Source organism: Magallana gigas, chromosome 1, assembly GCF_963853765.1.
Source record: "Magallana gigas chromosome 1, xbMagGiga1.1, whole genome shotgun sequence".
Taxonomy (NCBI): Eukaryota; Metazoa; Mollusca; class Bivalvia; order Ostreida; family Ostreidae; genus Magallana; species Magallana gigas.
This window is the reverse complement of record NC_088853.1, coordinates 41,076,285-41,104,159: the sequence shown is the minus strand read 5'-3', so window position 1 is coordinate 41,104,159 and position 27,875 is coordinate 41,076,285. Positions and strand designations below refer to the sequence as shown.

General features: G+C 32.4%; 2 protein-coding genes across 4 annotated transcripts; both read left to right on the top strand.

Moving 5' to 3' along the window:
* Positions 1-1,696: 1,696 nt before the first annotated feature.
* On the top strand, positions 1,697-19,487 carry LOC105344069 (cartilage matrix protein). 3 transcript variants are annotated; one of them, XM_011451651.4, is made up of 9 exons: positions 1,697-1,850; positions 6,465-6,764; positions 7,516-7,779; positions 14,285-14,890; positions 15,065-15,112; positions 15,516-15,542; positions 17,495-17,739; positions 18,226-18,426; positions 19,275-19,487. In XM_011451651.4, exons 1-9 carry the CDS (start codon positions 1,781-1,783, stop codon positions 19,395-19,397), a joined length of 1,884 nt encoding a protein of 627 aa, XP_011449953.3. In that variant the 5' UTR covers positions 1,697-1,780; the 3' UTR covers positions 19,398-19,487. The 3 variants fall into 3 exon arrangements, with proteins under 3 accessions (XP_011449953.3, XP_065923295.1, XP_011449961.3); XM_066067223.1 differs by lacking the exon at positions 19,275-19,487 and adding an exon at positions 18,845-18,892; XM_011451659.4 differs by lacking the exon at positions 1,697-1,850 and adding an exon at positions 4,791-4,950.
* Positions 19,488-25,759: 6,272 nt separating this feature from the next.
* On the top strand, positions 25,760-27,670 carry LOC117687662 (uncharacterized). Its single transcript, XM_066079350.1, has 4 exons — positions 25,760-25,905; positions 26,425-26,538; positions 26,980-27,106; positions 27,481-27,670. The coding sequence occupies exons 2-4, from the start codon at positions 26,499-26,501 to the stop codon at positions 27,536-27,538; spliced, it is 225 nt and encodes a 74-aa protein (XP_065935422.1). The 5' UTR covers positions 25,760-25,905; positions 26,425-26,498; the 3' UTR covers positions 27,539-27,670.
* The last annotated feature ends 205 nt before the right edge of the window (positions 27,671-27,875 follow it).

Below are 27,875 nucleotides of genomic sequence, written 5' to 3'. Positions count from 1 at the left end.
TTTTGTCCGATTCTTTGTCCATTAATACTAGTCGATGAAATAGTCTTCTGAGCCTTGTTACTAAAATGTACAGTTCTATTCTGAAAAATTGACTCATAGTTTTTATAAAGGACAGTTGACAGTTGACAGTCGAAAACATATTTGGTCGAACTAGATTAATATTATATAATCATTGTATTATACTTAAACATCCGACTATAGTCTACCCAAGTTACTGTAAATTACACGTATAGTACTTGTAACCTGATATTTTTATATTCAGAAATACCTTTATTGCCAAACATCATTATTTCACTAGCAAAAGTCAAGGATTTCTGTTTTGAGACGCTTCCCCTATCGTTTTATGTTATAAAAGATAAAGTTTACGGGAATTTGCATTGGTAACGACACGAATGCAAAGGGTAGATAGTGATAAAAAAAATGAGCGAGGTGTTTGGAGAACTGTTTACTAAAAGCTCTCAGAATATAATGAGTGTTAAAGGTAAGCAATGTCCACGTGTTTTATAAACACATGTAATTAATTTGTCTATATATAAACGATGACTTAAAAGCCCCCCATACACACATACAGAAAGAACTGCCAAACAGTCTTCAACTGAAGTTCGTGCATGTACTGTAAATCAACTTTTATTCGAGTGCAAAAATTCTCGCGAATATTTCTTGTCGCGAAAACTAGTAATTGCCATATGTTTGTAATAAAAAAGAAGGTGTGGATAAGGCTTGGTAGCAAAAATTAGTCGCCGCGAACATGTTCATATCAGGCAAATCGCGAAATAAAGTCGTCGCAAATAATAGTTGGTTTACAGTATGTGCATCGACGTTGCTTTTGCTTTCAAAGTTCTGCAACAGGTTACCGCCGAAAGGTATATGACATGGTCTTTTCTTGTTCGGCTCATAGTAAAAAAAAAAAAAAAGGAAAAAAATCAAAACAGGGCGATAACACTGTTATTAAAAAGATGATGTGCATTAGGTTAACGGTGTGCCGTACATTTATTAGTAAACAAGCGGGGGGGGGGGGTACTTTATTTGCTTTAGAAATAAATCGAATTATACATATAGTGCATGCAAATATCATGAAGCATTAAAGAAAAAAATACACGGATCGCTTCAGTGGATTTCGGTAGCCTCTGTTTTTCGTCGCTGAAAACATTGATTAGTTTAGGTTCCACATTGGAGTTCAATAAGGTTACCATATATAGCCTACCTTGTTAACACTATTTGCGAATGCTCTCAGAGTAAATTAAAAATTGAAAAATACAAGCTAAAAAACTAAAAACAAAACTAAACAGAAACAAAAGTCAAAAAAGCTTTAATCGATAAATGCAACTCAAATTATTTCTGTATTTAACAGACTAATTACGATTTTTCACAATTTTTCTTATCAAAAATAACCTGTTGTACTTAATCTTCCCATTTCTTATTACAAAAGTTCATATAGTTCCATTCTGTCACATTTTTTTCCTAAAATAGATACGTTACTGAGTACACAGAGTCAGTAAACTATAACTTTCAAATAGTCTTGTTGTACAATGAAAACTAGCGCATGTGAAGACTCTACAACGTGCACATTTGCACGCCTTCTTCTCGTGACCTTTGATTGGCTCACGTAATGCTCGTCACTGACCCCCCCCCCCCCCCCCCTTTTATTTCAAATGACCCTTGCTATCTATTTTTAGTAGAACAATATTATATAATATATATATAGATTTGCATGCTGCCCGCTGAATTAAATGTCAAAACACCTTAAGGATTTGAACACTGAACAGCCATATTTAATACAATGAACGGAGTTTTTGCATTCCTGTTGGTTCAAGCCTCTTTGGTTTTTGTTCAAGCAGATTTTAAAGCTGGTAAGATTTAGAATTAATTTTTTTGAAGCTAGATAAGAAGTCGGATGGAAAAAAAACTGCGAGGATACTGAAAAAAAAACCGGATCATTTTTGACAAATGGGTGAGTTTAAATATACAAATGTTAAACATGTGAAACATATTACGTGAATCAAACGTGTTATCATTCATCTTTCAATTCATGTTATACAAATGTTTCCAAAAATGGCTGCTCATCCAAAAGAAGATAATACTTCTTTCAAATACATGATTTCGTTTTACTAGTATTTTACATATTTTTTTTTAAAATTTACTTTCATTGGTTGCGTAACTGAATTTAGGCAGATATGAAACAATTATTTTACGCGTTAATGGTATCGTTCAGTTTCATTGTACAAGTCATGATCTACTTTTATATTTTAATATAGCTGTCAAATCTGTACAAATACAAACCAGGCACGTAGCATCGGGGGGGGGGGGGGGGGGGGGGGCGGCAGCCCCCCCTCCCACATTTCCTTGCAGCAACCATTTTCTTAATTTACATATAAAAAATTAAATCATCATGGAGTTGACCCTCCCCAATTTTTTTGGGAGCGTATAAGAATTGAAAATACGAGTGAAATTGAAGGTCTAGATATACTATGCCCCCCCCCCCCCCCCCCCCCCCGGATTAGGATTTTAAAGATTTCCATAAGTTGTCTTTTTTCTGCTTTTTTATGCTTGTCAATATTTTTTTGGATGAGTCTGGCCCCTCCACTTTCAACGATGCTACGTGCCTGCAAACTCGTTTGGCACGTTCGTACAAATAAAAGAGAAAATGGCCAATTCTACATTATATATATCCTAAAATTATGGTTGGTAAAAGTTTAAAAGAATTCTGTTCTATATACTAGGTAAGTAACTTATTAAGTTATTTTCCACATCCTCGGAAATTACAAATATTCAGAATCATGACGAGGATTTCTTAGAAGAATGTATTTGTATCCTCAATCAATAGGACTTACCGTCATTTGCATTTGGCTCTCTGAGATAAAAACACCTGAGCGTTAAGGACTCTAAACACTTTTGACGCATTTCAGAGGTTTTTTTTAAAAAAACATTTCAAATATATTATGGCATCGCCGTATGGTTTTCCATGTGTCAATACACCTTAAGAAGACTGAATGTCCATTTTTTTGGACTAGAAAAAATTCTTTTAGAAGCATAGCTATGTTTAAAGATAAAGAAACATGATTTTTTAATTTAAAAGATGGATTTTTAATTTACTAGATAATAAAGCATATGACGAAAATACTATTATTTTTCAAATTCATGAGCAGGTATGAAGGTTATTAGGTAAACTCTCTACGTCTGAAATGTAATTTGTGAACTAGCTAGGTCTTATGGATAATTTGTGAGCTATCTACAATGTAGGTTTGATGGTTGTAATATTATATATATCATATCTATAAGTCTGTTGACTATCTAGGTCTACTGGGTATCTACAAATGCAGCCTTCTCAAGCATTCAAATCATTCCTCTAAAGACTAAATCAATCGATAAACATATATTTATATTTTATTATTTTTAAAATTAGCTACATGTGAATGTCTACCAATATTATACGAATATAACCTGGTTTAAGGCAGTTTCCGTTTACGTGTGACGCGTCTTGTGACATGCAAACCAGGTTATACAAATTTAGCTTCATTTTTCAATCCAATCAAATGCCGTGTTACAACCAGAATTGAATTATTATCTAGGGTTGATAGCACTTCTAGATTTCCTTCTCCTACATTTTACTATAAATTAATCATGAGATAATTCTCTTGTGTCTATTATCGGTAACATGCAAAGAGTTACTGAACTCGTCTGTTCATAACCCCATTTACTGATAGGCATAATGCAAAGACACGACCGTAGTCCTGATAATTTTATTTTATATGCATCATGAAAAGGCAGCAATATTATATTTGTCATATCTATAAATGCATATTATTAGATCTACATGATTGTATACATGTATATGTACGCGTAGTAAATGCTGCATGTACATTAAAGTGCCATGCATGTCACATGTAAATTATAGGTCGCCCTAAGGATTTCGTCTCTAAAGAGTTTTTCTAGAGACAGGCACGTAGCATCGCAAGGACCGGGGGGGGGGGGGGGGGGGGGGGGCTGGCCCCCACTTTTTCTCACAAAAAACATTTTCTTTGATTTGATAATATAAATAAAGTGAACGAACATGGAGTTGCCCCGTCCCAATCTTTATGGTGAGCATGTAAACAATTGAAGTAAAATGAAAGAAATAAACACTAAAACTAAAGTTGAAGCTATATATGTATAGGCACAGAACGCTCCCCCGTTTTTAAAAAACGATGCTACGTGCCTGTTAAAAGACTGGGTTGTCAATAAACTACCAATCATGCCTACCTTAAATTTTAACTAGTCTTATCTTTTTTTTGCCTATAAACTGTTATTTTGTAACAGAGGTATTAACATATTCTAATTTAAATTTTGAATATTTTTTTAATATATTTTTAAACATATCTTTTCTTCTCAAATATATACGCACCATGCAAATTTAAGGACACGGTTCTATACTTACAATGTCTATAATTTCATACAGCTATAGTTCAGGTATTGTGCTTCATTTGATCATTTACTGATTTGAAATTATCTTTATCCTGACTTTTCTGGTTTAGTTTGAACGTATCATGCAGTAGACACGACTTTAAAATTATGATATCAGGCACGTAGCTAATTTTTCAAAATTTACATATAAAAAAAGAAATTGAATTATCATGGAGTTAGCCCCCCACTTTTTTGGGAGCATATAAAAAATTAATAAATTAATATGAAAATAAGGGAAATAGGATTGAACGATGCTACGTGCCTGGATATCAATAAGACATCATAATATCATATAAATAATAGTATGGACCGCCTGTATAAGTCAACGCCGCACAGAATTAGTCGACGTGTAGGTTTTTATCGTCTGTACGTGAACTGACTGGCCTCTTTTGGTCTTCGAGACGCGGCGGTGAATCTACTCTTATAGAACTGTGGCCCAAAACATGGCGACCTTACGGCTATTTAGCTTACTTTTGGTTCTTGGCTTCACTCAGGCTTTATACAAAGCAGGTCAGTGCCTTAAAAATATAAAGACTTACCAACATTGTTAGTTTTTTTGACGTTTTTTTTTTATATTTCATTATAAAGCTGAAAGAAAATTATTAAAATCAGTGGGCTCTGTTGCAATGTGAAGTCCTGCATCTGTTGTGACATGCGGAACTGGAATAGTTACATATAATATGTACATGTACTATAGGTTACAGCAGTAATCAAGGGGATATTGCAAAAACTCCGAGTAATTAAGATCCGGAGAGGGGGCACATGGTGGATAACGTGAGAAATAAAGTTTATCATTATAACGCTTGATTGTTGTACTAAAAACGGGATTATAAGGATCATTGACCCTTTATCAAGAGGAATAACTGAAATGAAGGTTATAATTACCCCTTTTCTCAAAGGAATATAAAAATGTGTGGTTAAAAAAGCCATCAAATGTTTGCCACAAGAATACGCTGAAATAATTTAATTCTGGTTGTAACGCACTTTCTGATTGGCTAAAAAATTATTTATATCGTATAAAGAATGTTGCCTACGTCATAGTATGACTAACGTCAAAAACGTATCAATACGCCCAACGTTTCGTTTGAATTAAGTACAATTTTACGTCATTTTGAAGGTCAAATGACCGTTTTTTATCTACAATGAAGAGTAAAAAAATTAAATTATAAGCAATGAATTCAATATTTATTAGTTTTACACGATATAAAATGGTTTGAAAAAGTTTACGCGTAAACTACCCCAAACCATTTTATATCGTATAAAACAAATAAATATTGAATTCATTCCTTAAATAATGTGTCATTTAAATACACCAGAATAGTTACCGTATTTAATGTCTTCGAAAAAAAAACTTCATTACTGTTTTGTTCTGGTTGCAATAGGCAAAGAAATACATTCAGAAGTGAAACATCGGCAATTTCATCGAATGCAAGCTATATCCTAAATTGCTTAGTCCAAATTCCAAATATTCTGTTATTGACTTTTAAGATCTAGCGAGGTGTTGTAACACTATCTTGATAAAAACATTTCGTGATTTGTCGCTGAACTGTAGATTTATTTTTATCTTTCTTTATACGTGTAAATTCGATTGATCCTTTAATTTTATAAGCCGGAAATTTATTTTATTTTATTATTTCAAACTTCAAAGAAAATAAAAAATAAAAAATAAATGGGGTTTGGGGTTGGTTGTTTTTTTTCTCAATCATATTATTCAGCTCTTCGAATATTCTGATAACAAACAACAGTGCCGTACAGTAAAAATATGTATCATAAAGTTAAATGCAGGGACTTGGTATCTAGTCTTCATATAATTATACGTTTAGTTTGACTATGGAATGAAATTGCAATGACCAATGCCGAGAGAAACCACGCCTTTGTACAATTCACACACAGATTCGACTCGATGCCCTATCTAACTGTAAATAAATTTACCGGCATTTTTTTTTTTTATATAAAAAACTGTAAATAAATTTACCGTTATTTCATGAATAAAATGTGTAATCAAATTATTCATTTTTAACCAGAATGTGACCTTGTTCCGGCGGACTTTGTATTCCTGTTGGATTCTTCCGGAAGTGAGACGACCAAAGGCTTCAAAACCCAGCTCGCCTTCATCTCTAACTTTACGTCCAATTTCGAGGTAGGGGCGGACAAAGCCCAGTTTGCCGCTGTGACGTTTTCTACCGGAGTCCATAAGAACTTCTACTTGAACGAACATGCGACGCAGGCGAGCGTTCTTGACGCCATCAATAAGATCCAGTACTCGGACGGTGAGACGTACACTGACCTGGGGCTGAACTTTGTCCGGAATAATGTACTACAAGGTAATGATTAACAAAATTATTATGTTTTGAACATATTTTATTGATTACTCATAAGGAACAGAAACAAGTTCTAACAACTTACTACTGTAGGTCTTCTCGTGACGCCGGTAGGAAACAAATAATTATACACCAACAAATGAATGCGTTCACAGATCTATCTATACTCCCTAATGCTGCATATTTAAATTCTAAGAAAAAAAATTCATACGCTTGCAAACATTCTAGTATTAGGAAGTGATAATTCTGGCGTAGCTTCAGTATTTCGTGGAATATGCAAGTCATGTATTAATTTCCATCAAGGAAAACTAGCATTTGTTGAAAAAAGATTATCAAAACATTAATTAAATGCATTCTTATTTTTCACGAGGTTGTAAGGATAGCATACATTCCAGAGTAAACCCATATAGCAGGTTATGTAATTGCTTAAAATTTCTCTCTCGATTCCTTAATTCAATTCAGATGAAATCATTTTACTCTTTATTAATATATTTTTGCGAATTGTAGTCATCGTTTATTATCACTTTGGTTTTAAGGATAAGTTCATTTTTTCAAAATGATTTATGTGAAATATGAATACAATTGCCACTTCTTTTTTTGTTTTCTATTCTTGTCATTTTTTTTGTTGTTGTTCTTTATTTTAAATAACGAACGTACATTTCTTTTGTTTCTTTTTTTTTTTATGTTTTTTGGCAACAAGCCAGAAATTACACACGTACATTTCTTTATATGTTTTTTTCTTTTTTGGCAACAGCCAATCACGGCGCTCGACCAAACGTTGCCAAATACGTCATCGTGCTAACAGACGGACGATCCAATGACAACTCAAAGACGGTACAGGCGGCAATGGCACTCCACAACGTCCCCAACGTAACGGTCATCGCTATCGGTATAGGGAACGCCATAGACGTGAACGAGCTCCACATCATCGCTACCGACAGAAATCACAGCTTCGTGGTCAACAACTTTGACCTTCTCCACACACTGGAAGTGGAGCTGGTGGATAAGACTTGTACTCGTGAGTTGTGTCCCTTTGATTAAAAATCTTTTGTGTCTGTGTCTAACTGTCTGCCATTCTTTTGTTTATCGAGATGTTTCTGATTATTTGAGCATTTTTTTTTTTAATTATGAATTTCATGCAAAATGGAACAACGAAGATATCTTGATTACAAAGTTAATATTCAATTTTGGGGTTTTTCTATCTCGATGTAAGTGATTGTTTAGGATTTGATTTTTTAAACTATTGAATTGCACTAAAAAGGTTCAGTCAAATTATTCTTTACAATAATAATCCAGACTTTAAAAAAATGTTGAGGCTGGAAATTCATTTATCGACATACTTTATGATACTGTGTAAACATTAGAATTCGTGGTGGCTCAATTTTCGTGGTATTCGTGGGTAGTCCTCCCCCACGAATTTACAACCTCAACGAAAACAAATTCAGAAAGAGTAATCTTTCTTACTAAAACTGAACACCGATGCATCCAGGAAATTACATACCCACGAATAAGCAAAAAACTCATAATCCACGAAAATCGCCCCCCCCCTCCCCCCCCCCCCCCCCCCCCGTAAATAAATGATTTTACAGTACCTTACGATTTGTTTGAAACAGAGGTGCTTAGAGTAAATATGCATTTTCAGTATCAAGTATAAAGTGAAACTTGTAGAATGTTGATCAAACTTTGTAGGTTTTGTGATAAAAGGGAAACCAAAAATACAATGCATTAAATTTATTTCTCATCCGTATACCAGAACATGCAAAACTGAAAAAAAATTCAAAAAAAAAATTCAAAGAAAAAAATCAATATTTTTTTTTTTTTTTTTTTTTTTTTTTTTATAATTTATTTTTTTGTTTTCATTTTCACAATCATATATGATTTCATAAAGAAGGTAATATATATAAGAATTTTTTTTGGCATTCTCACTTTCACACTCTTTCTCTCTCTTACATACTACCTTCTCTTCAAGAGCAAACATAAAGGATATATATATATATAAACGCACATATACAAATATAAATAGTACAGTTGTTTACCATGTTTAAAAATTATATCTCAAATATGTTTTTCCAATTTACCCAGAGTTTATTAAATTTTGTAATCTCACATGATTTGATAGCTATATATTTTTCAACTTTATATTTAAATGACAGATGATGTAACATTCCAACAATGTCAGGTTTTTTGTCTTGTTTTGAACAATTAAAAATGTATTGCTTGGAGTACAGAATTATAAAATTAACTACTTTGTTGTAACCATTGAAAGGAAGTTCACCAAATAGTACATTTTTAACATTAAAGCCAATTCTATTTGAAGTTTTCCTATAAATGTACATACTAAGATTATTCCATATAGGAAGTATTTCTGAACATGTCATAAATACGTGCTGAATTGTTTCCACATTTTCCTTACAAAAAGTACATACATCATATGAAATAACATTAATCTTTTTTAAATAATAGTTTGTTGGAAGAATTCTGTGAAGAATTCTGTATTGTAGCCACTGTATTGAAGTATCAGTTGTTGTCTTAAAACAAATTTTAAAAAAATCTTTCACAGAATCATTTATATCTAAGTGAAGTGATAGTTCAGTGTTCCATTTTTGAATTGCCTTTGGAACAATATCTTTACTATTAATGAGTTGATACAAAACTTTGGAACATTTTTCATTCAACAGTATATATTCAAAATAAAAAGGAATAAATGGTGAAAAATCTTTACTCACATCAGATCTATTAACTGACATGGTCTTGAGAAACTTAGATATTGCACTGATAACACTATTAAATTGCATAGTACAAATATTTGTCAAGCTAAATTGCTTTTCAAAATCATGTTGTGATAAAAAAGTTCCATCATTATTCAAAAAGTCACTAACTATTTTTACACCATGTTCATACCACAATTTGACATAAATTGTTTCATTACCAACACATATATTTGTATTGTACCAAACTGGCATAGAAAAGAATTTTTGCTTAAATATTATGTTATCCGAAGCTTGAAATATTGTTAAGTATGACTGAAATACATCTTTCCAGAAAACATTACTATGTTTCACAATATTATGCATATATTTGTCACCAAAATCAAGCATATTTTTTGTAACCTCATTGCCATGGATTTCAAAAAAGATGTCCATCCATGGTTTCTTATCTTTAAAAAGTCTCCTAATCCAGGAGCATTTTAATGACTTTAAAAAATTGTTAATTTCTAGCATCTTAAATCCCCCTTTTAAATAATCTTGGGTGATAATTTGTCTCTTCACTTTGTCAACCTTTGAATTCCATATAAATTCATAGAAAAGATTACTTAAAAAAGATAATGTTTCTTTATTCGGGTTTGGGAGAGATATAAAAAGATGATTAAGCTTTGGATAAAGTAATGTTTTGGCTACAGTGACTCGACCAATGGGAGTGAGTATTCTCCTGTTCCACTGTTGTATCATAGCTTTAATTTTTGGTATTTGGATATCATAATTTAAGTTAACTATTTTTTCCAAATCTACAGAAAATTCTATTCCCAATAAACTAAATGTTGTACATCCCCACACTAGTTTCCATCTAGTATGGTGATATACTTGCTTAGAAAATTTTTTAGCACCAATCCAAACAATTTTTGTTTTCAAGCTGTTGATATTTAGTCCTGAGAAAGTAGAAAAAAAATCTACAGTGTCGAGTGCAGCAAAAAGTGAATTTGGTGAACCATCAAGTACTAAAGTTGTGTCATCTGCATATTGGATAATCTTATGTTCCTTACTATTAACCACAATACCTTTGATATTTGTATTTTGTTTTATTAGAATTGCTAAAATTTCTGCACATAGAATAAATAAATATGGAGCAATAGGATCCCCCTGTCTACATCCTCTATTTATATCAATTTGTTCTGAAAGGAAACCACACTGCAAGATTGATGCTTTGATCCGTGTATTTAAAATTTTTATCCATGTAATCATATTTTCCCTAAAACCCAAATATTCTAAAACTTTATAAATAAACTTCCAAGATATGGAATCAAAAGCTTTCTCAAAGTCTATAAGCACAAGTAAACCAGGTAAATTTTTTGTTTCAGTAAAAGACATTAGATCATAAACAAATCTGGTATTTTCTCCTATATAACGACCTTTTATGAAACCAGATTGAGTTTCTGATATCAAATAATTTAAAACAGTTTTAATTCTATAACTGAGACATCCTGATATTAATTTGTATAGTACATTCAACAAGGTAATTGGACGCCAGTTTTTCAAATATTGTCTGGGTTTGTCCCCTTTTGGTAGACATGTAATAATTCCTAGCCTTTGTGAAATAGGGAGCTCTTTTTTAACAAAAATATGGTTAACCGCAGACACAATGTAATGTTTGAAATCCTTCCAGAAAAACTTAAAAAATTCAACAGTAAAACCATCACTCCCTGGAGATTTGTTATTTTTCATATTTTTCAACACATTATAAATCTCACTTTCCGATATATCGCCTTCAAGGGATATTGAAGTGGATGTATCTAACCTTGGAATGTCAGTTTTTATTATATCTTCAAGATTAATATCTAGAAGATCTGAGTCTTTACAAGAAAAAAGAGATTCATAAAAAGTTTTGACCTGATGAAGGATACTGCTTTGATCATATATAGTGTTATTGTTGTGTGTTTCAACTTTTTTAATAGTTTTATTTAGAAAGTTTCGAGACTCTAGTGAGCAAAAATATTTGCTTGGTTTCTCTCCTTCTTCTACCCACTTAGCCCGGGATCTTATAATATGACCTTGTAACTTTTCTTTTCGAACTTTTTCAAGTTCAGACTTTTTTTCATGCAAAAGCTCAAAATCAATATCAGACTGTGACTCAATATTCTCAATATCTTTCAGTAAGGTAATTTCAATTTTATCTCTTTCTTTCTTCTTAAATGAAGAATATGAAATTGTAATACTACGGATCTCCATAAGTAAAACTTCCAGAAAAATACTGTGATTTATATCATCATCATGTAGATATTGATCTTGGACTTTATGAATAGTTTGTTTAACCTTTTCAATGTAAGTTTTATCTGTCAGAAGACTGTTATTAAACTTCCATAGCCCACGGCCTCTTACAAATTTATTGAATTTTAACTCTAAAAGTACTGCAGAGTGATCTGATCTATAACCAGGTTTAATAGAAATTGTTTCTACCATGTTTGACAGGCTTTCAGATATTAGTATATAATCAAGTCGGCCTTGTTTTAGAGGATTTCTTTTTCTCCAAGTAAATATTTTTTTGCTAGGATTTAGAATCCTGTAGTAATCAACTAATTGTAAATCCTTCATCAGTTCAAGAACCTTGTCCCTTGCTTTTGGGTTATTAACATTGATATAGTTTTCTGTATCCAACACAGGATTTAAAGCAAGGTTAAAATCTCCACAAAGTATAAAATAGTCATTATCTAGGTTCAAAAAAATATCACGGACTTCTTCGTAAAAACATGGACTGTCATAATTTGGACCATATATGTTAATAATAGTAACACGATTCTCCTCGATGGTTATATCAATCCCTAAAAGATTTCCTTCATTATCTTTAATTTCATTGTGTATTTTAAATTCAAAATTATTGTTAAAAAGAAGACAGACACCTCTTGAGTTCGACCGAAATGAATTGAATATACATTTATATCCCCACTGCGTTTCAATAAATGGTTCAATTTCAGATGTAAAGTGTGTATCCTGTAAGCATAATATTGAATACCCTTGTTTCTTGTAAAAATTTAGTACGTCTTGCCTTTTCGAAGATGTATGTAAACCTTGACAATTCACTGATGCTATTTTTATCAAATCAGCCATTTATTGTTACATCAAAAAGAAATAAAAAGTAATAAGATAACTTATGTAAACAACAACATATCCTAAATACCTTTTCAAAAATTATTCTTTCACCCAAGCTCACACATCGCCATTTCACACACTTCCATACACAAAAACGAAAGTTACACACGCAAAAACGAAAGTTACAAGATTTTATGTGCATTCCGATCCCGGTCACCCAAAATCGATCCCGATCGAAATGTCTTCACACAAGGCTCCGCTGGCACATCGCTGATATTTAATGCTTCACCTTCATGTTCACATTGTCAAATATGTCAAATCTATGCCTTTTATTGTCTTTATCAAGAGCGAAAACTTTTCCATTGTACAACCATGCGGATTGAATTTGTGGGTTCTTGTTCAAATCGTGAATTAGTTTTGCGTTCATTGGGGTTATGTGGTCGTACATGGTGAAACATTTTTTGATTTCTTCTTTTGATCGGTTTTTGATGACTTTGACCTTAACTTCTGTGGACTTAAATTTTGCAATCACCGGTCTTATTCCACCGCGATTCCCTTGAGGCAATCTGTGTATCTCCAGCACATCGTTGGGGTCTAGAGCTACACCGGCCTTTTCTTTCAGAATGGTACATAGATCCATCCTAAGATTTTCGTCTTTTTGTTCTTTCCAACCCATGAACTTTATGTTATTTTTCTGGGAATATTGGAGGTTTTGGTTCGCCAGTTTTAAGGCGTCTACTGAAATTTCTTCGCACTCTTTAATAGTTTCTTTCAAAGATCTGAGTTCCTTATTCTGTTCATGTAATTTTTCGCGTAAAGTGTCGAAATCCAGATTGAAACCATCTGACACTTCTTTTACTTGACATTCAAATTCTTTGGTTTTTTTGTCTATTTTTAGATCGAAATTTTCCCTGACCGAATCCGTTATTTCTGATTTCAAGTTGTTTTTTAAATCTCCACTAACTTCTGCCAAAATTTCTTTTTTTATTTCATCCTTTAACTCACTTTTCACTTCGGCAATAACAGATTTCACAATATCTTTTAACTCAGATTTGTTTACCATTGTTTGACGAATTTCGAGCAGGCTTTGTTGAATATTGTTCAAGTCCCTGGTCAAATCTGGGGTTCCATTAAGGGTATCTATGTCTGAACTACTTGATCGTTGCTTTTTTTGAGGTTGTTTATCTGATACCACTGAATTTTTAATAGAAGTCGATGCTGAATTTAAATTCAACTGCACGTACCTTTTTTCGGATGTTTTCAAAGGGTTGTCCAATGTTTTTTTGTCAGTTTTTTTTTCCGGTCTCCTTAAGCTCATCGGGGTCTCTGTCGACATTTTGAAACGACAATCTATTCGTGCAGGAAAATTAGTAAATACCTCAATATTTCCACTCGAACACACTTTAAACGGCTGTCCAGTCGTTCGTACTCCAGTATAGTCCACACTGTGCACTCAAAATAGTTTGTGAAGCGTAATTTATATGAATTATTAAATAAAAACAGCGGAGCTCTTTTTCTCGCACTACACCCTGACCATACCACGTGACCACCCTCAAAAAAATCATTATTTATATTAAAAAATCAATATTTATTTACATGCATTTCACAATTTTTGGAATCATTGAAATTGAATTGCGAATTCTTCTATCATCAGAAGTTCAAAAGAGCAAAACACTCTCTAAGTTGACTTGATAAAGTCATGATGGCGTTGGTTTGTTTTAGTCTGTGGAGATTATCCGGCGGACATTGCGTTTCTCATCGATTCGTCTGGGAGCGAGTCTGGAGCACAGTTTGACAACGAACGCAACTTCGTTTCTATGGTGACCAACGAATTTGCCATCAACCCTAACGACACGATGGTCGCCGTGTCTCAATTTGCAACCACGTCACGAACTGATATCCTCTTCAACCAGTACCCCGACAAGGATTCGCTTTTAAACGCGATTGCAAGAATCCATTGGATGAACGGGGAATCCAACACACATACGGGATTGAACGAACTGGCGCACCATGTTTTCCAGGTAAAGAGTCACAACATTCATCACGGCCATCATGGCCACCAGGCTGTGACGTATGGGCCTCGTTCTGAATCTGCCAAAATCGCCATTGTTCTAACAGACGGTCGGTCTCTTGAGCCCGACCAGACCATAAGAGCAGCTCACCAGCTCCACAATATGGGTGTGGAGGTGTTTGTTATAGGAATGGGGCACTCAGTTGATTTTAAAGAACTGCAGCAGATCGCCACAGATAGAGATCACGTGTACAGGATTTCGTCAACAAATGACCTAGCAGCGATCCATACGAATATTGTAGACGCCATTTGCAAATGTATGTCAAATAAGTTTTGCAGTTGTACATCTTTTCTTGCTGAAACTTACACAGAATGGCATATTAATGGATTCAAAACAAATTCGCTTTAATGGGGAAAACGCCTCATATGCGCTTATAATCTCGTTAAATTATCGTACATGTATATGTGACTTTTTTCCCTTTTGCTTTCAGTGAAAGTTCCTCCACCTACAACAACTCCAATGCCAACGACCACCACAAGTAAGTTTATGGCCAACCATTATAATGACGTCATTTTTTACGTCACAGTGATTTCACATTTTGACTAATCTCTACCGTTGTACTGTATCAGGCCCCGGTACCATAAAACTTAGTCGAGCTCACTTTTGATCTCAGTCTCACTTTTCCACTGGTAAAAGTGAGACCGAGATCAAACGTGAGCTTGTCTAACTTTTATGGCACCGGGGCCAGGTCAAACTATTTGTGCATTTCAAAGATGTTTCATTTGTCACAGTCATTGTGAAATAGATTAAATTAGAAAATCAATTTTTCCCCCAGAACGTTTAGTTTCTTACTTTCCATCTTATTTTTACACAGAACTGTACCTTGCCCAATTGATGTGTTGAACTCTTTTTGTTTACAAATTTGGTTTCTATAATTTCAGCCCTTCCTACGACAACAGTCAAACAAGGTAGTATATACTAGTTATACACTAATCTGTTCACCAACTTTTGTGTGCGCGACTTTAATTTGCGATTTATTGGGAATAATTTGGTTTGCGGTGTATCATTTTTGTGATCAACATGAAGCTTATCTGAAAAACAACCCAACATATTTCAGAGAGATTAGAGTACTTTGCGGCGAGTTATATTCGCAAGGACGAGGCTCCCGCTAACCTCGCGAAAATTCTTGCATGCGAATGAAAGTTGGTCTACTGTAAATGGACATTTTGTAACATTTGTATTTTGCCTGTAATTGTTGAAACTGTTATAAAATTCTGAGAAACTATCTATTTACAGTACCGACAAGTAAAAATGAAGAATAGGCGTGTTGAAATATGAAACATGCACGTTGATACATTATCATTTTTTTTGTTATAAATAGTAGATTGTATTTTAAAATGAAAGAACAAATCATTTATATATTTTTAATATAACTTTTTGAATTTGTTTTTTAAATTTACTGATGTATCTACAAAAGAAGACGTTTTCACTTTTCACGAAAACAATACAATTGGACGATAGAAATGCAATATGCATGTCATGTTCTTGTCATTAAGATTAACTTTGTGGTTTTTCCTTCTCATTAAAAAAACACACAGCATTAAAATATTATATCTCATTGAAGCTTAGGAAAACTTGATGTACACCAAATTGCTCATCAGATCTATATATATAATGATAAAATTGTATATATGATTTTTAAAGTAATCAACTATTATTTAGTAAAATAAAATTCTATTCCCCCCCCCCCATATTTTTAAAGCTTTCATTCCTAAGACGATTTATATAGTCGAACAAAGGCGAGGACAATCCAGTCCCCTAAAAGATAAGTTTTTCCCATGCTTCTATGAAACACACAGCCAATCAAAGTAAACAGTTGTAATAAAACTATGTCTAACTGACTGATCTCTTCACTAAATGATTTTTCCACATACAATATCGTCAAACTTTCAAACCAAGCTCTTATATTGATAAACAACGCCTATCTTCTTCTTAAAACCATATACCGGAAGTTCATATTTGACTTTTTCCTGTAGAAATCTGGGTTACACTCATGCGCAATGAAAATGAAATCATACAAAGGCTCCGCTATGCAAAACACTCTTCTCCGACAAGATATGTTAAATACAATGGTTAGTAAAAGCATGCGCAACATCATAGTGCTTGATTAACCAAGAATTCCAAAACGAGACACTTCATTCAACGCTTTTCTCTAAATATTGCTGTTCTTTTGATCTGTTGTTTAATCGAATGATTTAAAAAAAAAAACCGCCCATTTTTAAATTTCCATGTTTTTTTTGCTGTTGAATTAACAATAAGGCTTAAGGTTTGAAATTCAGATAATTTTTATATGTTTTGTTATGAAATCAATGCATAAAAATGCACTGATAACAAACAAACAATAACATAAACGAAATTGTATACATCCAATATCACCAAAGTTCACTTAATTCTGTCTCTTGTTTGATATCTATAGTCATAGTCATACACCATGGTTAAAAGCAACATCCACAAAAATAAGACTTTTATAAGTGTTCAAGCAAAATGTCAGATACATTTATCAGTATGGTTTTTAAGAAAGAAAGAAAAATTGCAGGTAAAACAAATATATGTTATTCTACATTGTACATCACCATATCTAAGTGACTAAGTCAATTTTAAGCACATACTGTGGTTTCATTAATATTCAAAGGTATCAATTTTCGTGGATATAGGGAAAATCATAGTTTCGTGGATACGAAAATTCGTGGCCAGTGACCCTATCAATACAAAATGTTAATAGAAATTGCACTTTAATGAACATTTAATTTCGTGGATCAACTTAACAACGAAATCCACGAAAATTTAGTATTTAACGAATATTGATGAATCCACAGTAAACTCCATTTACCTTAAGTTATTTCTTTATTTTGTCTTGAAGCTTGTGGACAGAAACCGGCAGACATCGTGTTTTTGCTGGACGCCTCTGAGAGTGAGCTAGCTGAAGGCTTTGCAAAAGAGATCCAGTTTGTCTACAACTTTGCCAGAAAGTTCCACATTGGTCCACAAAACGTCCAGTTTAGCTCGGTCACATTCTCCAGTAATGTTCGAAACGACTTCTTCCTGAACACTTACAGCAACCGCCATGATGTCCTTAACGCTATACAGAAAATATCATACATGCAGGTATCGCTGATTTATAAGGGATAAACTAGCTTGGAGTCAATAGCTTTCATCAGCAACTAAGAACGAAGTATAATTTAGGTACTGTGAGAAAAGTTCTGCAGCAAAACTGTATAGCATAGTGTGGAATCGGTAATTTTAATCTCGATATTAGAAAGTTTATAAATATTGTACAAGTAAATGGGTAGGTTGAAATTTTTCACGCCTACGGGTACGTGCACATGTAGAGCAAAACTTTCAAATACACACACAAGATGAAAACTTTCAAATACAAACACAAGAAATGATGACGTATTTCGCAATGTTTAAGGAGATATTCACTTACTACATGTACACGTGCTCGTACACGTCAGATCTAGAACTCCTAATCTATATATCATCAGTTGTGTATCTATATTGTGACGTACAGAACTTGTCAAATGTTTGTCTTGCTGCTACGTTAAAACAGTTATTAAAATAAATATAGCAGAATGTTGTTTCTTTTCGAAGGGAGGAACCAATACGTCGTTTGGTCTCAAGTTTGTACGAGATAATAGCTTCAAACCACAAAACGGCGCGCGAACAAACGCAACAAAGATCGTGATCGTGATCACGGATGGACAGTCGGCGGATTCTGCCGCTACAAAACACGAGGCGCAGCTGCTTCACCATCAGGGGGTCCTAGTGTACGCCGTCGGTGTGGGCTCTGATGTAAGTTAAATTTTGACTATGAATAGGAACTGTCATCGGTAATGATTTTGATTTTTGAAATTGACCAGTGGTGTTACATGTAGCTATTTTGGCGACCAGGGCTACGTTTACCGTGTTAAACGAATATAGCAGATTTCATAGGTCGCTTGGTATCATTTCAATGTTTAACTTAAGAGCTGCCTTTGCTTTTAAACATGCGTTTCTAGTTACCTGTTGTTTAAGCCGATTCGATGAAATATCTTTAAGAGAAATTGATCACTAGCATGTGTCTCAATAGGTTGACAACAGCGAGTTGAAGGTATTTTATTAAAAATTCAACACGAGATCAGACATTGCTTTTAAACATGCGATTCTAGTTACTGTTTTAATCAGCTCTTTGAAATAGAAAAAAAATAATTACAAACACGTGTTCCAATAGGTTGACAGCAGCGAGCTGAAGGCATTTTATTGAAAATTAAACATTAGATCAGACATTGCTTTTAAACATGCGATTCTAGTTACTGTTTCAGTCAGTTGTATGAAATAGAAAAAGAAATAATTACAAACACGTGTTCCAATAGGTTGACAGCAGCGAGCTGAAGGCATTTTATTAAAAATTTAACATGAGATCAGACATTGCTTTTAAACATGCGATTCTAGTTACTGTTTCAGTCAGTTTTACAAATAGAAAAAATTATTACCAACACGTGTTTCAATAGGTTGACAGCAGCGAGCTGAAGGCATTTTATTAAAAATTCAACATGAGATCAGCCATTGCTTTTAAACATGCGTTGCTAATCACTGGTTATTTCAGTATATTACATGAAATATCTTTAAGAGTAAATAATTACTAACACGTGTCTCCATAGGTTGACAGCAGCGAGTTGAAGGCTATATCGTCCAATGGGACGCCGATCCTCGTCACAGATTTCTCGTTGCTTCACGACATTCAAGCGTCCTTAGAAACCGCCGCCTGTCATGGAGGGACGTAACTCATATTTGTCTACTACTTCTTCTGTTTGTTTGTTATCATACTTTTAAATAATACATCATAGAGTCAGTGATTATTGCTGAGAAACGTTTGTTTTGTCATTATTTCATTTCAATGGTATATATCATAACCATGGGTATGGTCACGATTGTTTTTAGAATTGCAAATTCTAAATGACCAACTGGTGTAAAAGGGTGTGGTAATAATTTGTTTAGATTTATTATTTTTTTATTTTTTTAATGCTTTAGTATAATGCATTTTTAATGAACAACCAAAATTTGAGTGTCAGTCGTAGAGTTATTGACAAGATATACAGTTCAGATATATTTGGTATGTAATCAAGGTTTGTCCCATGTTCATGAGTACATACTGGTTCAATTTCTTTATTAAGAAGATGTTGTATCTGCTTATTCATTTAAAACATAATCAGACAGTTCCTAGCGTTTGTTTTATTCGATAAAGCATAAACGTTCATTTGAGTACTTTAAATCATTCAAAACGTAAACAAACAAAAAATAGGACATGGTATTTTTTTAATGTAAGAAAGAATTGTGAGTCTTATATCTCTTTTATTGATACTCAAATTTAGGAAAGCTAATAAAAATGCCTGATAAAGGCATTGTAAACGTTAAACATGGGGAAAATAAAATAAATCTAATTTTGACCCAAATCGTGATAATGTGTCTTAAACGTTAAACTATAATTTTACTAAAAAAATTATTATCGCTAATATGCAATTATTCCCTTTTGAAAAAGAGGTTATCCTTTCATTTTAACAATTGAAAATTCTCTAACCATAAGAATGCTTTGTTCTAAGTTTGATTAAATTTGACCCGCCCAGGTTTTAGAGAAACTGTAAAAAATGTGAAAAGTTTACAAACAGACAGACGACGGACACAGGTGATCAGAAAAGCTCACTAATACCATTGGTTTAGGTGAGCTAAAAATTTTGTCTCAACAAGATCTCAGACTTGGCAGACTCTAACCACAAACTTTGAGCAATTTATTAAGATGAATACATGCATATACGAACGGAAGACATTTTTTGTTACTTTAGCAACAAGAGTATAGTTTCTTTGATAATTTATGAATAAAACAAAGTAAACATATTAATAAATTTTCACACACTACGTAAAATTTACAATTTTATCATTCCATGTATGTTGTACAAAAGTATCAGTAATTTTCAAAAAACAGTAAAAGTAAGCATGTGTGCCTTGGTCATACATAAAATTAACACGAGAAAACATTTTTATACCTCACGATGAATTTTATGCCAAGTATTTGTAAAATGAAGCATAAATCAAAGTTAAATTAATGGTATCGTGCTTTTTGCGGACATCTCATCGACTTTATTCGGAACTGGAGATTAAAAGAAACGAAACATTGTTGAAAGGCCAAATTACTTGAAACAATCACGTGTTTATCAACATTCCTTATTTAATAAATCAAAGTTAGTGTATAACTTTAAATTAACTATTTAAATTTTGTTGAAAGTAAAAAGGGACTACTCTAATTTTTAATTGGATGACATTACATCCATTACTACATGTCACATTACAATGGCAGACGTATTTGTCTGACCTAATTACCTCAAAAAGACAAATTAGGGCAAGGATTATGAAAGCCACAGCCTCGTACGCGTTATAAAGATCAAGTTCTGTCCCGCTCTAATTCATCCCTACATGTACATGCTTTCCCCACACTGAAGTTTATGATATGGTAAGTGCATGAATACTCTGGGAAAAAAAGAGACTCTTTGTTGTTGTTACTTGATTTGTTTCACATAACACTGTGGTTATTATTTCAAATAAATGTGCCCTTTTTATGCTAATATTTGTATACCACCTCGTAAAATGCATGATAAACTGAAAATATGTCAACATATAAAGTGGTTTGTTTTACGTTAGAATAAAAAAATGCTATCTTTAGTCGTTAGTTATTTAATCGTTTTCTTTCTTTCGAAATAGCAGTATCAGTATATAATTTCACAAAATGTGATAATAACAGTATGTATTTGATTTACCTCACTATATTTCTTGTAAAGACTCAACAATTTTACTTACTTGTCGGGATAGCTTTAAATATATGATTATCAACTTTTTTAATACAGTAGTAAGGATTCAAATTTGAGATTTTTTGCACATTTGGTTTGAAAAAAAAAAAACCAAAAAAATTTCAACCAATGAAAAAAATTAAGGGAATTTGAAATTATATGTAAATAGTGGCACCAATATGACATCTGGGTATTATTGTTTTCGAGATAAATCCAATCTATAATTAAAACCAGATCCTCGATGTATTAAAACGGGAACATCGATTTTAATCAGATTGGAGATAAATCGGTTTTCACATTGAAGCTTATCTGTAATACAGAGGGACAAGTACATGTATTATTTAACTTTCGTTACTGTATGTACATGGTTTGTTTCGCTCTGTGTTATTTACGTCCTCTTGCACTTACAAACGGTTTCACCCTGTCTTTAATTTGCCAAGACACAGTTATATTTTGGAGAGTTGAAACGAGAAATATTAGTTTGCTCAGTCTTAAATTCGCCCGCTGACAACGAGAGCAAAAAGGGGCACCCCCTTCCTGAAAAAGAAGGGCGAATATTTCCCTGTACACAATATTTTATATGGTTTTTCTAAATACCGAAGTGAATCGCAATTTTCGGAAATATGCTACAAATCCTAAAAACCGCATGTTCTACAACAGCGGTTCCAAGTGTGCCAAAAACGTAATTCCATATTTACATATTTTTGTCCATTTTCTTTAAATTGATATCCAACAATTGTATAATCACTTTAAAATAAAAATAATGATCTAAATATGATTTAAAACTTACTTTGGCTTTCGTTACTCATATCAGAATGAGAGAAGTGAAATTGATGTATTGCATCAGTAATATTAAAAACGTCTGAAAAAGTATTACAAAACTGCGACAATGAGATTTCTTTACACACTGATTGACACATTACATCAAGTTGGAATATTTTGAAAGGAACAGATTAGTCACATGTTTAATTTACCTTTCAGCTAAATATGTGCCTCTCATGTTACGCTTTAAGGGAATTTGAATTTGCGCATTGAAAATACAAACGAAACCTAATAATATTGGACCGGATTAAAAAATATCGACCATATAATATTGTAAGACTAAGAATTAACCGTAGAGTTTTTGTTATAACAAAAAGACTGTTTTACAGATTAATGATAAAGATAACATTTGGGAATATTGTTATAGATAAGTTTAGAAATCTTCGATTTTAAACTTTTAATGTAACAATATCATACAATACTGGGTTTATTTAAAAACTCCGGCTAATCATTTAGATAAAAAAAGTATATCATTATTGTTATTTAATTGAAATTCGTATTGAAATCAGATTCCATTTTATTTGTAGCATATGTCTATTAGAATTTTAATGCTGTTTTAATTTATTCAAAGAAAAACTACTGCTTGCCATTTATTCATACGTAGAACATTTTTCATTTAATTAACAGTAGCTAAATATTTTTTTACGTGATGTTTTTAATCGTTAACAATTTCTCAAAGTTCAAAGCGACGCTATTTTTTGATTGACAGCTAAGGGAGCCGCAAACAAAAGGAAATGATATTTGATTGGCGCAGAACTTTTAAATAGCGAATAAAAAAACGGGTTATGATCTAAATACTAAGTTAGATCATATTGGCTTTGTCAATCCCCTTCTTAATAAATCAAATTAGTTTTATCTAATATCATCTGATTATAACCAATAAATGAAGACCTTTTTGCAAATGAACAACAACACGCTGGCAGCTGTTCATACTCTTTACTTAAACTTTTAATTTCTTTTTTATTGTTTTGTTTCTGAAACGAATGTAAAGCCCACGCATATACAGAAATAGATTAAAATGCGAACCTTTTTAATCTGACAAAATTTTTACAAAAAATTTTGTTTTCAAAATTAAGTATCATCAAGTGTTGAAGTAGGCAAATTCAGCTACAGGATTTTTGCAAATCTTTTATTTTGAACTACATGTAACGTCAATTAAGTACCAACATATGCATTATTTAAATTCAAACTGACCTGCTTAATCTTAATTTTCCTTGATGTGATTTTCACACCTGCGTAGTAATAAATTAGTTTGGTCGTTAATTAAAAGAATAAAAGGTTTTACAATGTTTTTTTAATTCCTTAAGGAAACATCGATTACATCTTTTGAAAAACAATCAATAATTGGATGTTGAACGTTCAAGACAGTTTTACCAATATACTCAGCCGATAATTATCATTCGACTATATACGGCTATGAAGAATTTGTTTTTTTTGTAATTGAGGTTGATTTTGCATTTATGATTCACTGGTTTTCGTAATCTCCGCGACCAATAAAATAGATAACGTGTTTCTTGCTTTGAACCAAATTTAAAGAATAGACTTATCGACTTTTCAAATTAACAGTTTGATTTATCACGTGTTATGAAATAGTTTATTTCACAAAAAAAAAAAGAAACCAAAAAAAACAAAAACAAAAACAAAAAAAACACCACCACAATATCTATGTTCAGTGTATTCCCGAGTTTAGCTAACATGCTTAAAAACTCATTTTGTTTAATAATATTGATTTAATATGCCATTTAGTCTGTAATAATGCCATATCATTAAAACGTGTTCAATACACATCCAATGAGCCCAGATATCTGTAGTGTGAGCAGGTTGGTTTTCTCGTTTTACTGATAGCTTGAAATCTTTTTTTTTAAAAAGGAAAACACCACCTGATTATTATTTTGACATTTTTCTTAAAGTTTCCATGACGTCGTAGACCTGGGTTAACCTAAAAGTAATACATTGTATGCTGCATTTATGGTTCGGTCAGAAGGTAAATCGCTTACTCCATCAAATTATCGCTTGTGCCACTTGTGGATAAGTAAACTTCAACAATTTCGATTTTTTTCTTGTTTCCTGCATCCTTTGTTTTGTTTATATCGGTGTTTTATCTCAGTAGACACACTTTTATGATGGTGCGCTGTTCCATGCAGTCAATTATAACGTTGCTTTTTAAGGCGAGACATGTTCTGGTTATAATATCTTGAAAAAATCCTCTGCTAGTTTGAAAATAGCTTCAAATGACGTATGAAAGTAAAGTATATCATAAAAACTACATCACATCAAAAGATAATGATGTTCTAAAATGTTTTATAAAAGCTGTAAATATTCAAATCTAACAATTCAATTACAAAGTTTGGACAATGTTTACGTTGGGCCGTGTGTACTTTCCATGACCCTTTGAAACATTGAAATTTTAGTTTAATTAAGTGGAAAATAATCAAAATCACTTTGATTCACAGTTTGATTTGAAATTCAATGACAAATATTTAGACATACAATATGTATATATAAATCTATTGGAAATGACAAAATCGCAATGTTTCACGAACTGTTTGGGTAACCCTCGTATATAAACAAAATACTAGTATCAAGTTTCTTCTTCTACCAACTTGGCAAATTCCATAAAAATATATTTTTTTAGAGTATCGAAATAAAAGAAAAATAAAATCCTCGAATCGTCAGGTTGTCAAACTATATTATTGCATAATTTTGATCTGAAAATATATGTCATTTATCCATGTATTCTTACGGATGCCAGCAATTTATCCGTATCTTACTACTACATGTATGTGTAAATCATGCCCCAGTCGACAACTACGACATCTGTTTTAAAGATGATTAATCTTTGTTTCTTCATTCGTTCTAGTGTGAAAAAAAAACGATAGGGACAATTGCATTTGTTCAAAGGTTCAAAGAAATAGGTTTTCTATTTAAAGACAAAAATTGCTTTTCGGTCTTATTTCGTTTAAAATACCTTGATCATCATGAGGGTTTCGGGGATTGTTCTTATGCTGGCCCTAAATGTCCACGCCCAAGTGGGCTCCCGACATCAATATATTGGTAAGTAGAAAAATATTTAGAATTTGTTTTAGAGTAACATCTGTAGGTCATTCATTCAAAGAGCATATACTTTTTTTTTTTTTTAACAAAACGTCAATCCAAAAAAAAAAAAATCTTCATCACCAGTTCAATTGTTAAATTATTAAAGAAAAAAAAAGAAAATTAATTTGAACGTTGGATAATTTCTATTATGTATCCTTTATGAGTTTTAGAGTTGCTGCTTTCGTTTTATCTTTGTCTAGATAACTATATTACGGGTTATTACCATATAACATTTTTACGATTTTTATCTGCATGTCAAAATGTTTTAACTTTTTTCAATTCCCGGTATTGTAATTAAAACAAAACATTAAAAAAAATGAATGCATATCATTCTTTGAAAAAAATCCTGTTTGATTATAGCAATGGAAATATTGTTTTTGAACTTTATTTCACTCAGATTATCAAAAACCTCAACCAATCTCTAGAGACATATTCTGTTTGGATGGTGGACCAATTTCGTTTCGACCTCGGCCAGGAGCGTCTATACCAAACTGCTTACCTGCCCCTGGACCGGTGAAGAGGAGCAATTTTATAAGTAAGACAAATATTACTGCAATGGTTGAAATTAGAAAGTTTATAGTAAATAGAAGGTAATACATGTCAGAAATATCGACCACAAAATTAATAAAAATTCATTTAAATGGAAACGAACAATTGATTATGCAATTCTTGAAATACTTAGCCATACATTATATGTAAAAAAAAAATATGGTCACTTCCTTCACAAATTTCTTAATTTTTCTGATTTCTGTTTTTAAAAAAGCTGTCATATTCAATCATGGATACAATTGCTTTTTAAATAAGAAGTAAAACATCAAACGTGGTGTTTTTTCACCCATTCTTTGCATCTCTTATTAAATTATCAAATAATAGTTTTTAATTTTCACATAAGGTTTTCATTTAAAAACTATGATATTAAGTTATATTTTGTACGACGGTTTTATCTAACTGATAAGGCAATATCTATGGCAGCGGGAAAATTCTTTTTGAATTATTAGAAAGATAACTAATGCATGGCATGATGTTAAAAACAGTTATTTCCCATTTCAATTAGACATCAGCATATTTAAGTCCGTTCCATACCACTGTCCTGGAAAAGGCTATGTGTGTGGATATTCCAGAGTTCCAATGGACAACTATGGGAACGTACAAGTGAAGTGTTGTACAGGTAAATATGAAATCAAATAGGTCTGTGTTTTGTGTCTCGGGAAAAGTACTGTAAATTCCTTATTTAACGCTAGGGATTAATATCCGCGTGAATTGTGAGAAGCTGTACTCGCGGATATTAAAATCTCGCTTTTATTTTTCAGACAGTTATAAACCATATGAAATTATAACGAAACAATTGGTGCTCGCGATTTCATATTCTCGCGATTTGTAGCAAAACGGCGGCATCGCGGAATTATGTACTCGCGTACATGTAACACAAGAAATTTACAGTGTTCATAGTTGATTACTTATATTAAAAATATGCAGGTTAACTAGAATGTTCTTATTTACTTCTGATGCCTTTTTAGTTCATTGACAATATCGTTAAAGAAAGATTAACATTGGTGCATGCATGATTAAACGTCTATGTCTTTTTTCTTCTTTTTATCCGTGTTTATAGCTGTTGGTGTTACCTACGATGAAAGAGAATGCGTCCGTTATTTCCGGTTTGAGAGTCCTCAACATCCTTCACCAACGAAACCAGGCTTCTTCTTAGTCAGCTCAACTCCATTTTTTATTCCGAAAAAGTAAATGTTTGTTCTTATACACTTTGAGCGTTCAACATGCTAAAAGAATTGTGATGAAACAATACCTCCTTTTTTTCATTTTCAGATTATATAATAATTTTGATATTCTAGTCTTCAATTAACTTTGAATTTTGTTTGATCATTATTATAATAATGTACATGCTCTTAAACATGTTTAATTCGAGACTTATTTTTACCTATGAAACTCTCTCTACGAATTAAAACGATGTTATGGTTTAAAATTTTGAATTTCATCGGTTAATCTTCTGTCACATATATTTGACATGTAAATCATAAAACAGTGAACAATCAAAATGTATGATCTGGATTTAAATACAGAAACTATTTATATTTTTTTCTTTTTTCTATTCCAGCAACATTGGATTTTATAACAAAGAATGTCCTTTCCGCAAAGCACAACACTACGTCTAAAGATACATGGGATCAGCTAATATGTTGTTAATGAAAAATGGTCGTGAAAAACCTGTGTTTAAATACATGACTTAATACTAAAATATTAAATATAATATTTATGGTTGTAATGACTTTGGATTAGTACCGTTTACTGCTTAGATAAAACTGCAACAGCTAACGTTTAATAAAATATCAAGATTTCTTGTTTTCATTTAAATGAATATCAAATGTTAATTTATAATAAAGTAAAGCATAATTATAATTCATGCATTCATATGAAGTATAAATCTGCATTTAACGTTACGCTGCTTAAAATGTTAGTCTTCTGGTGTTTACGAGGTTACAAATTTATATG

Coding starts and splice junctions, on each gene's coding strand:
- LOC117687662 (XM_066079350.1), top strand. CDS start 26,499: ATGGACAACTATGGGAACGTACAAGTGAAGTGTTGTACAG. Junction 26,539..26,979: donor ACAAGTGAAGTGTTGTACAG/GTAAATATGAAA, acceptor CCGTGTTTATAG/CTGTTGGTGTTACCTACGAT. Junction 27,107..27,480: donor CCATTTTTTATTCCGAAAAA/GTAAATGTTTGT, acceptor TTTCTATTCCAG/CAACATTGGATTTTATAACA.
- LOC105344069 (XM_011451651.4), top strand. CDS start 1,781: ATGAACGGAGTTTTTGCATTCCTGTTGGTTCAAGCCTCTTTGGTTTTT. Junction 14,891..15,064: donor TGTAGACGCCATTTGCAAAT/GTATGTCAAATA, acceptor TTTTGCTTTCAG/TGAAAGTTCCTCCACCTACA. Junction 15,113..15,515: donor AATGCCAACGACCACCACAA/GTAAGTTTATGG, acceptor CTATAATTTCAG/CCCTTCCTACGACAACAGTC.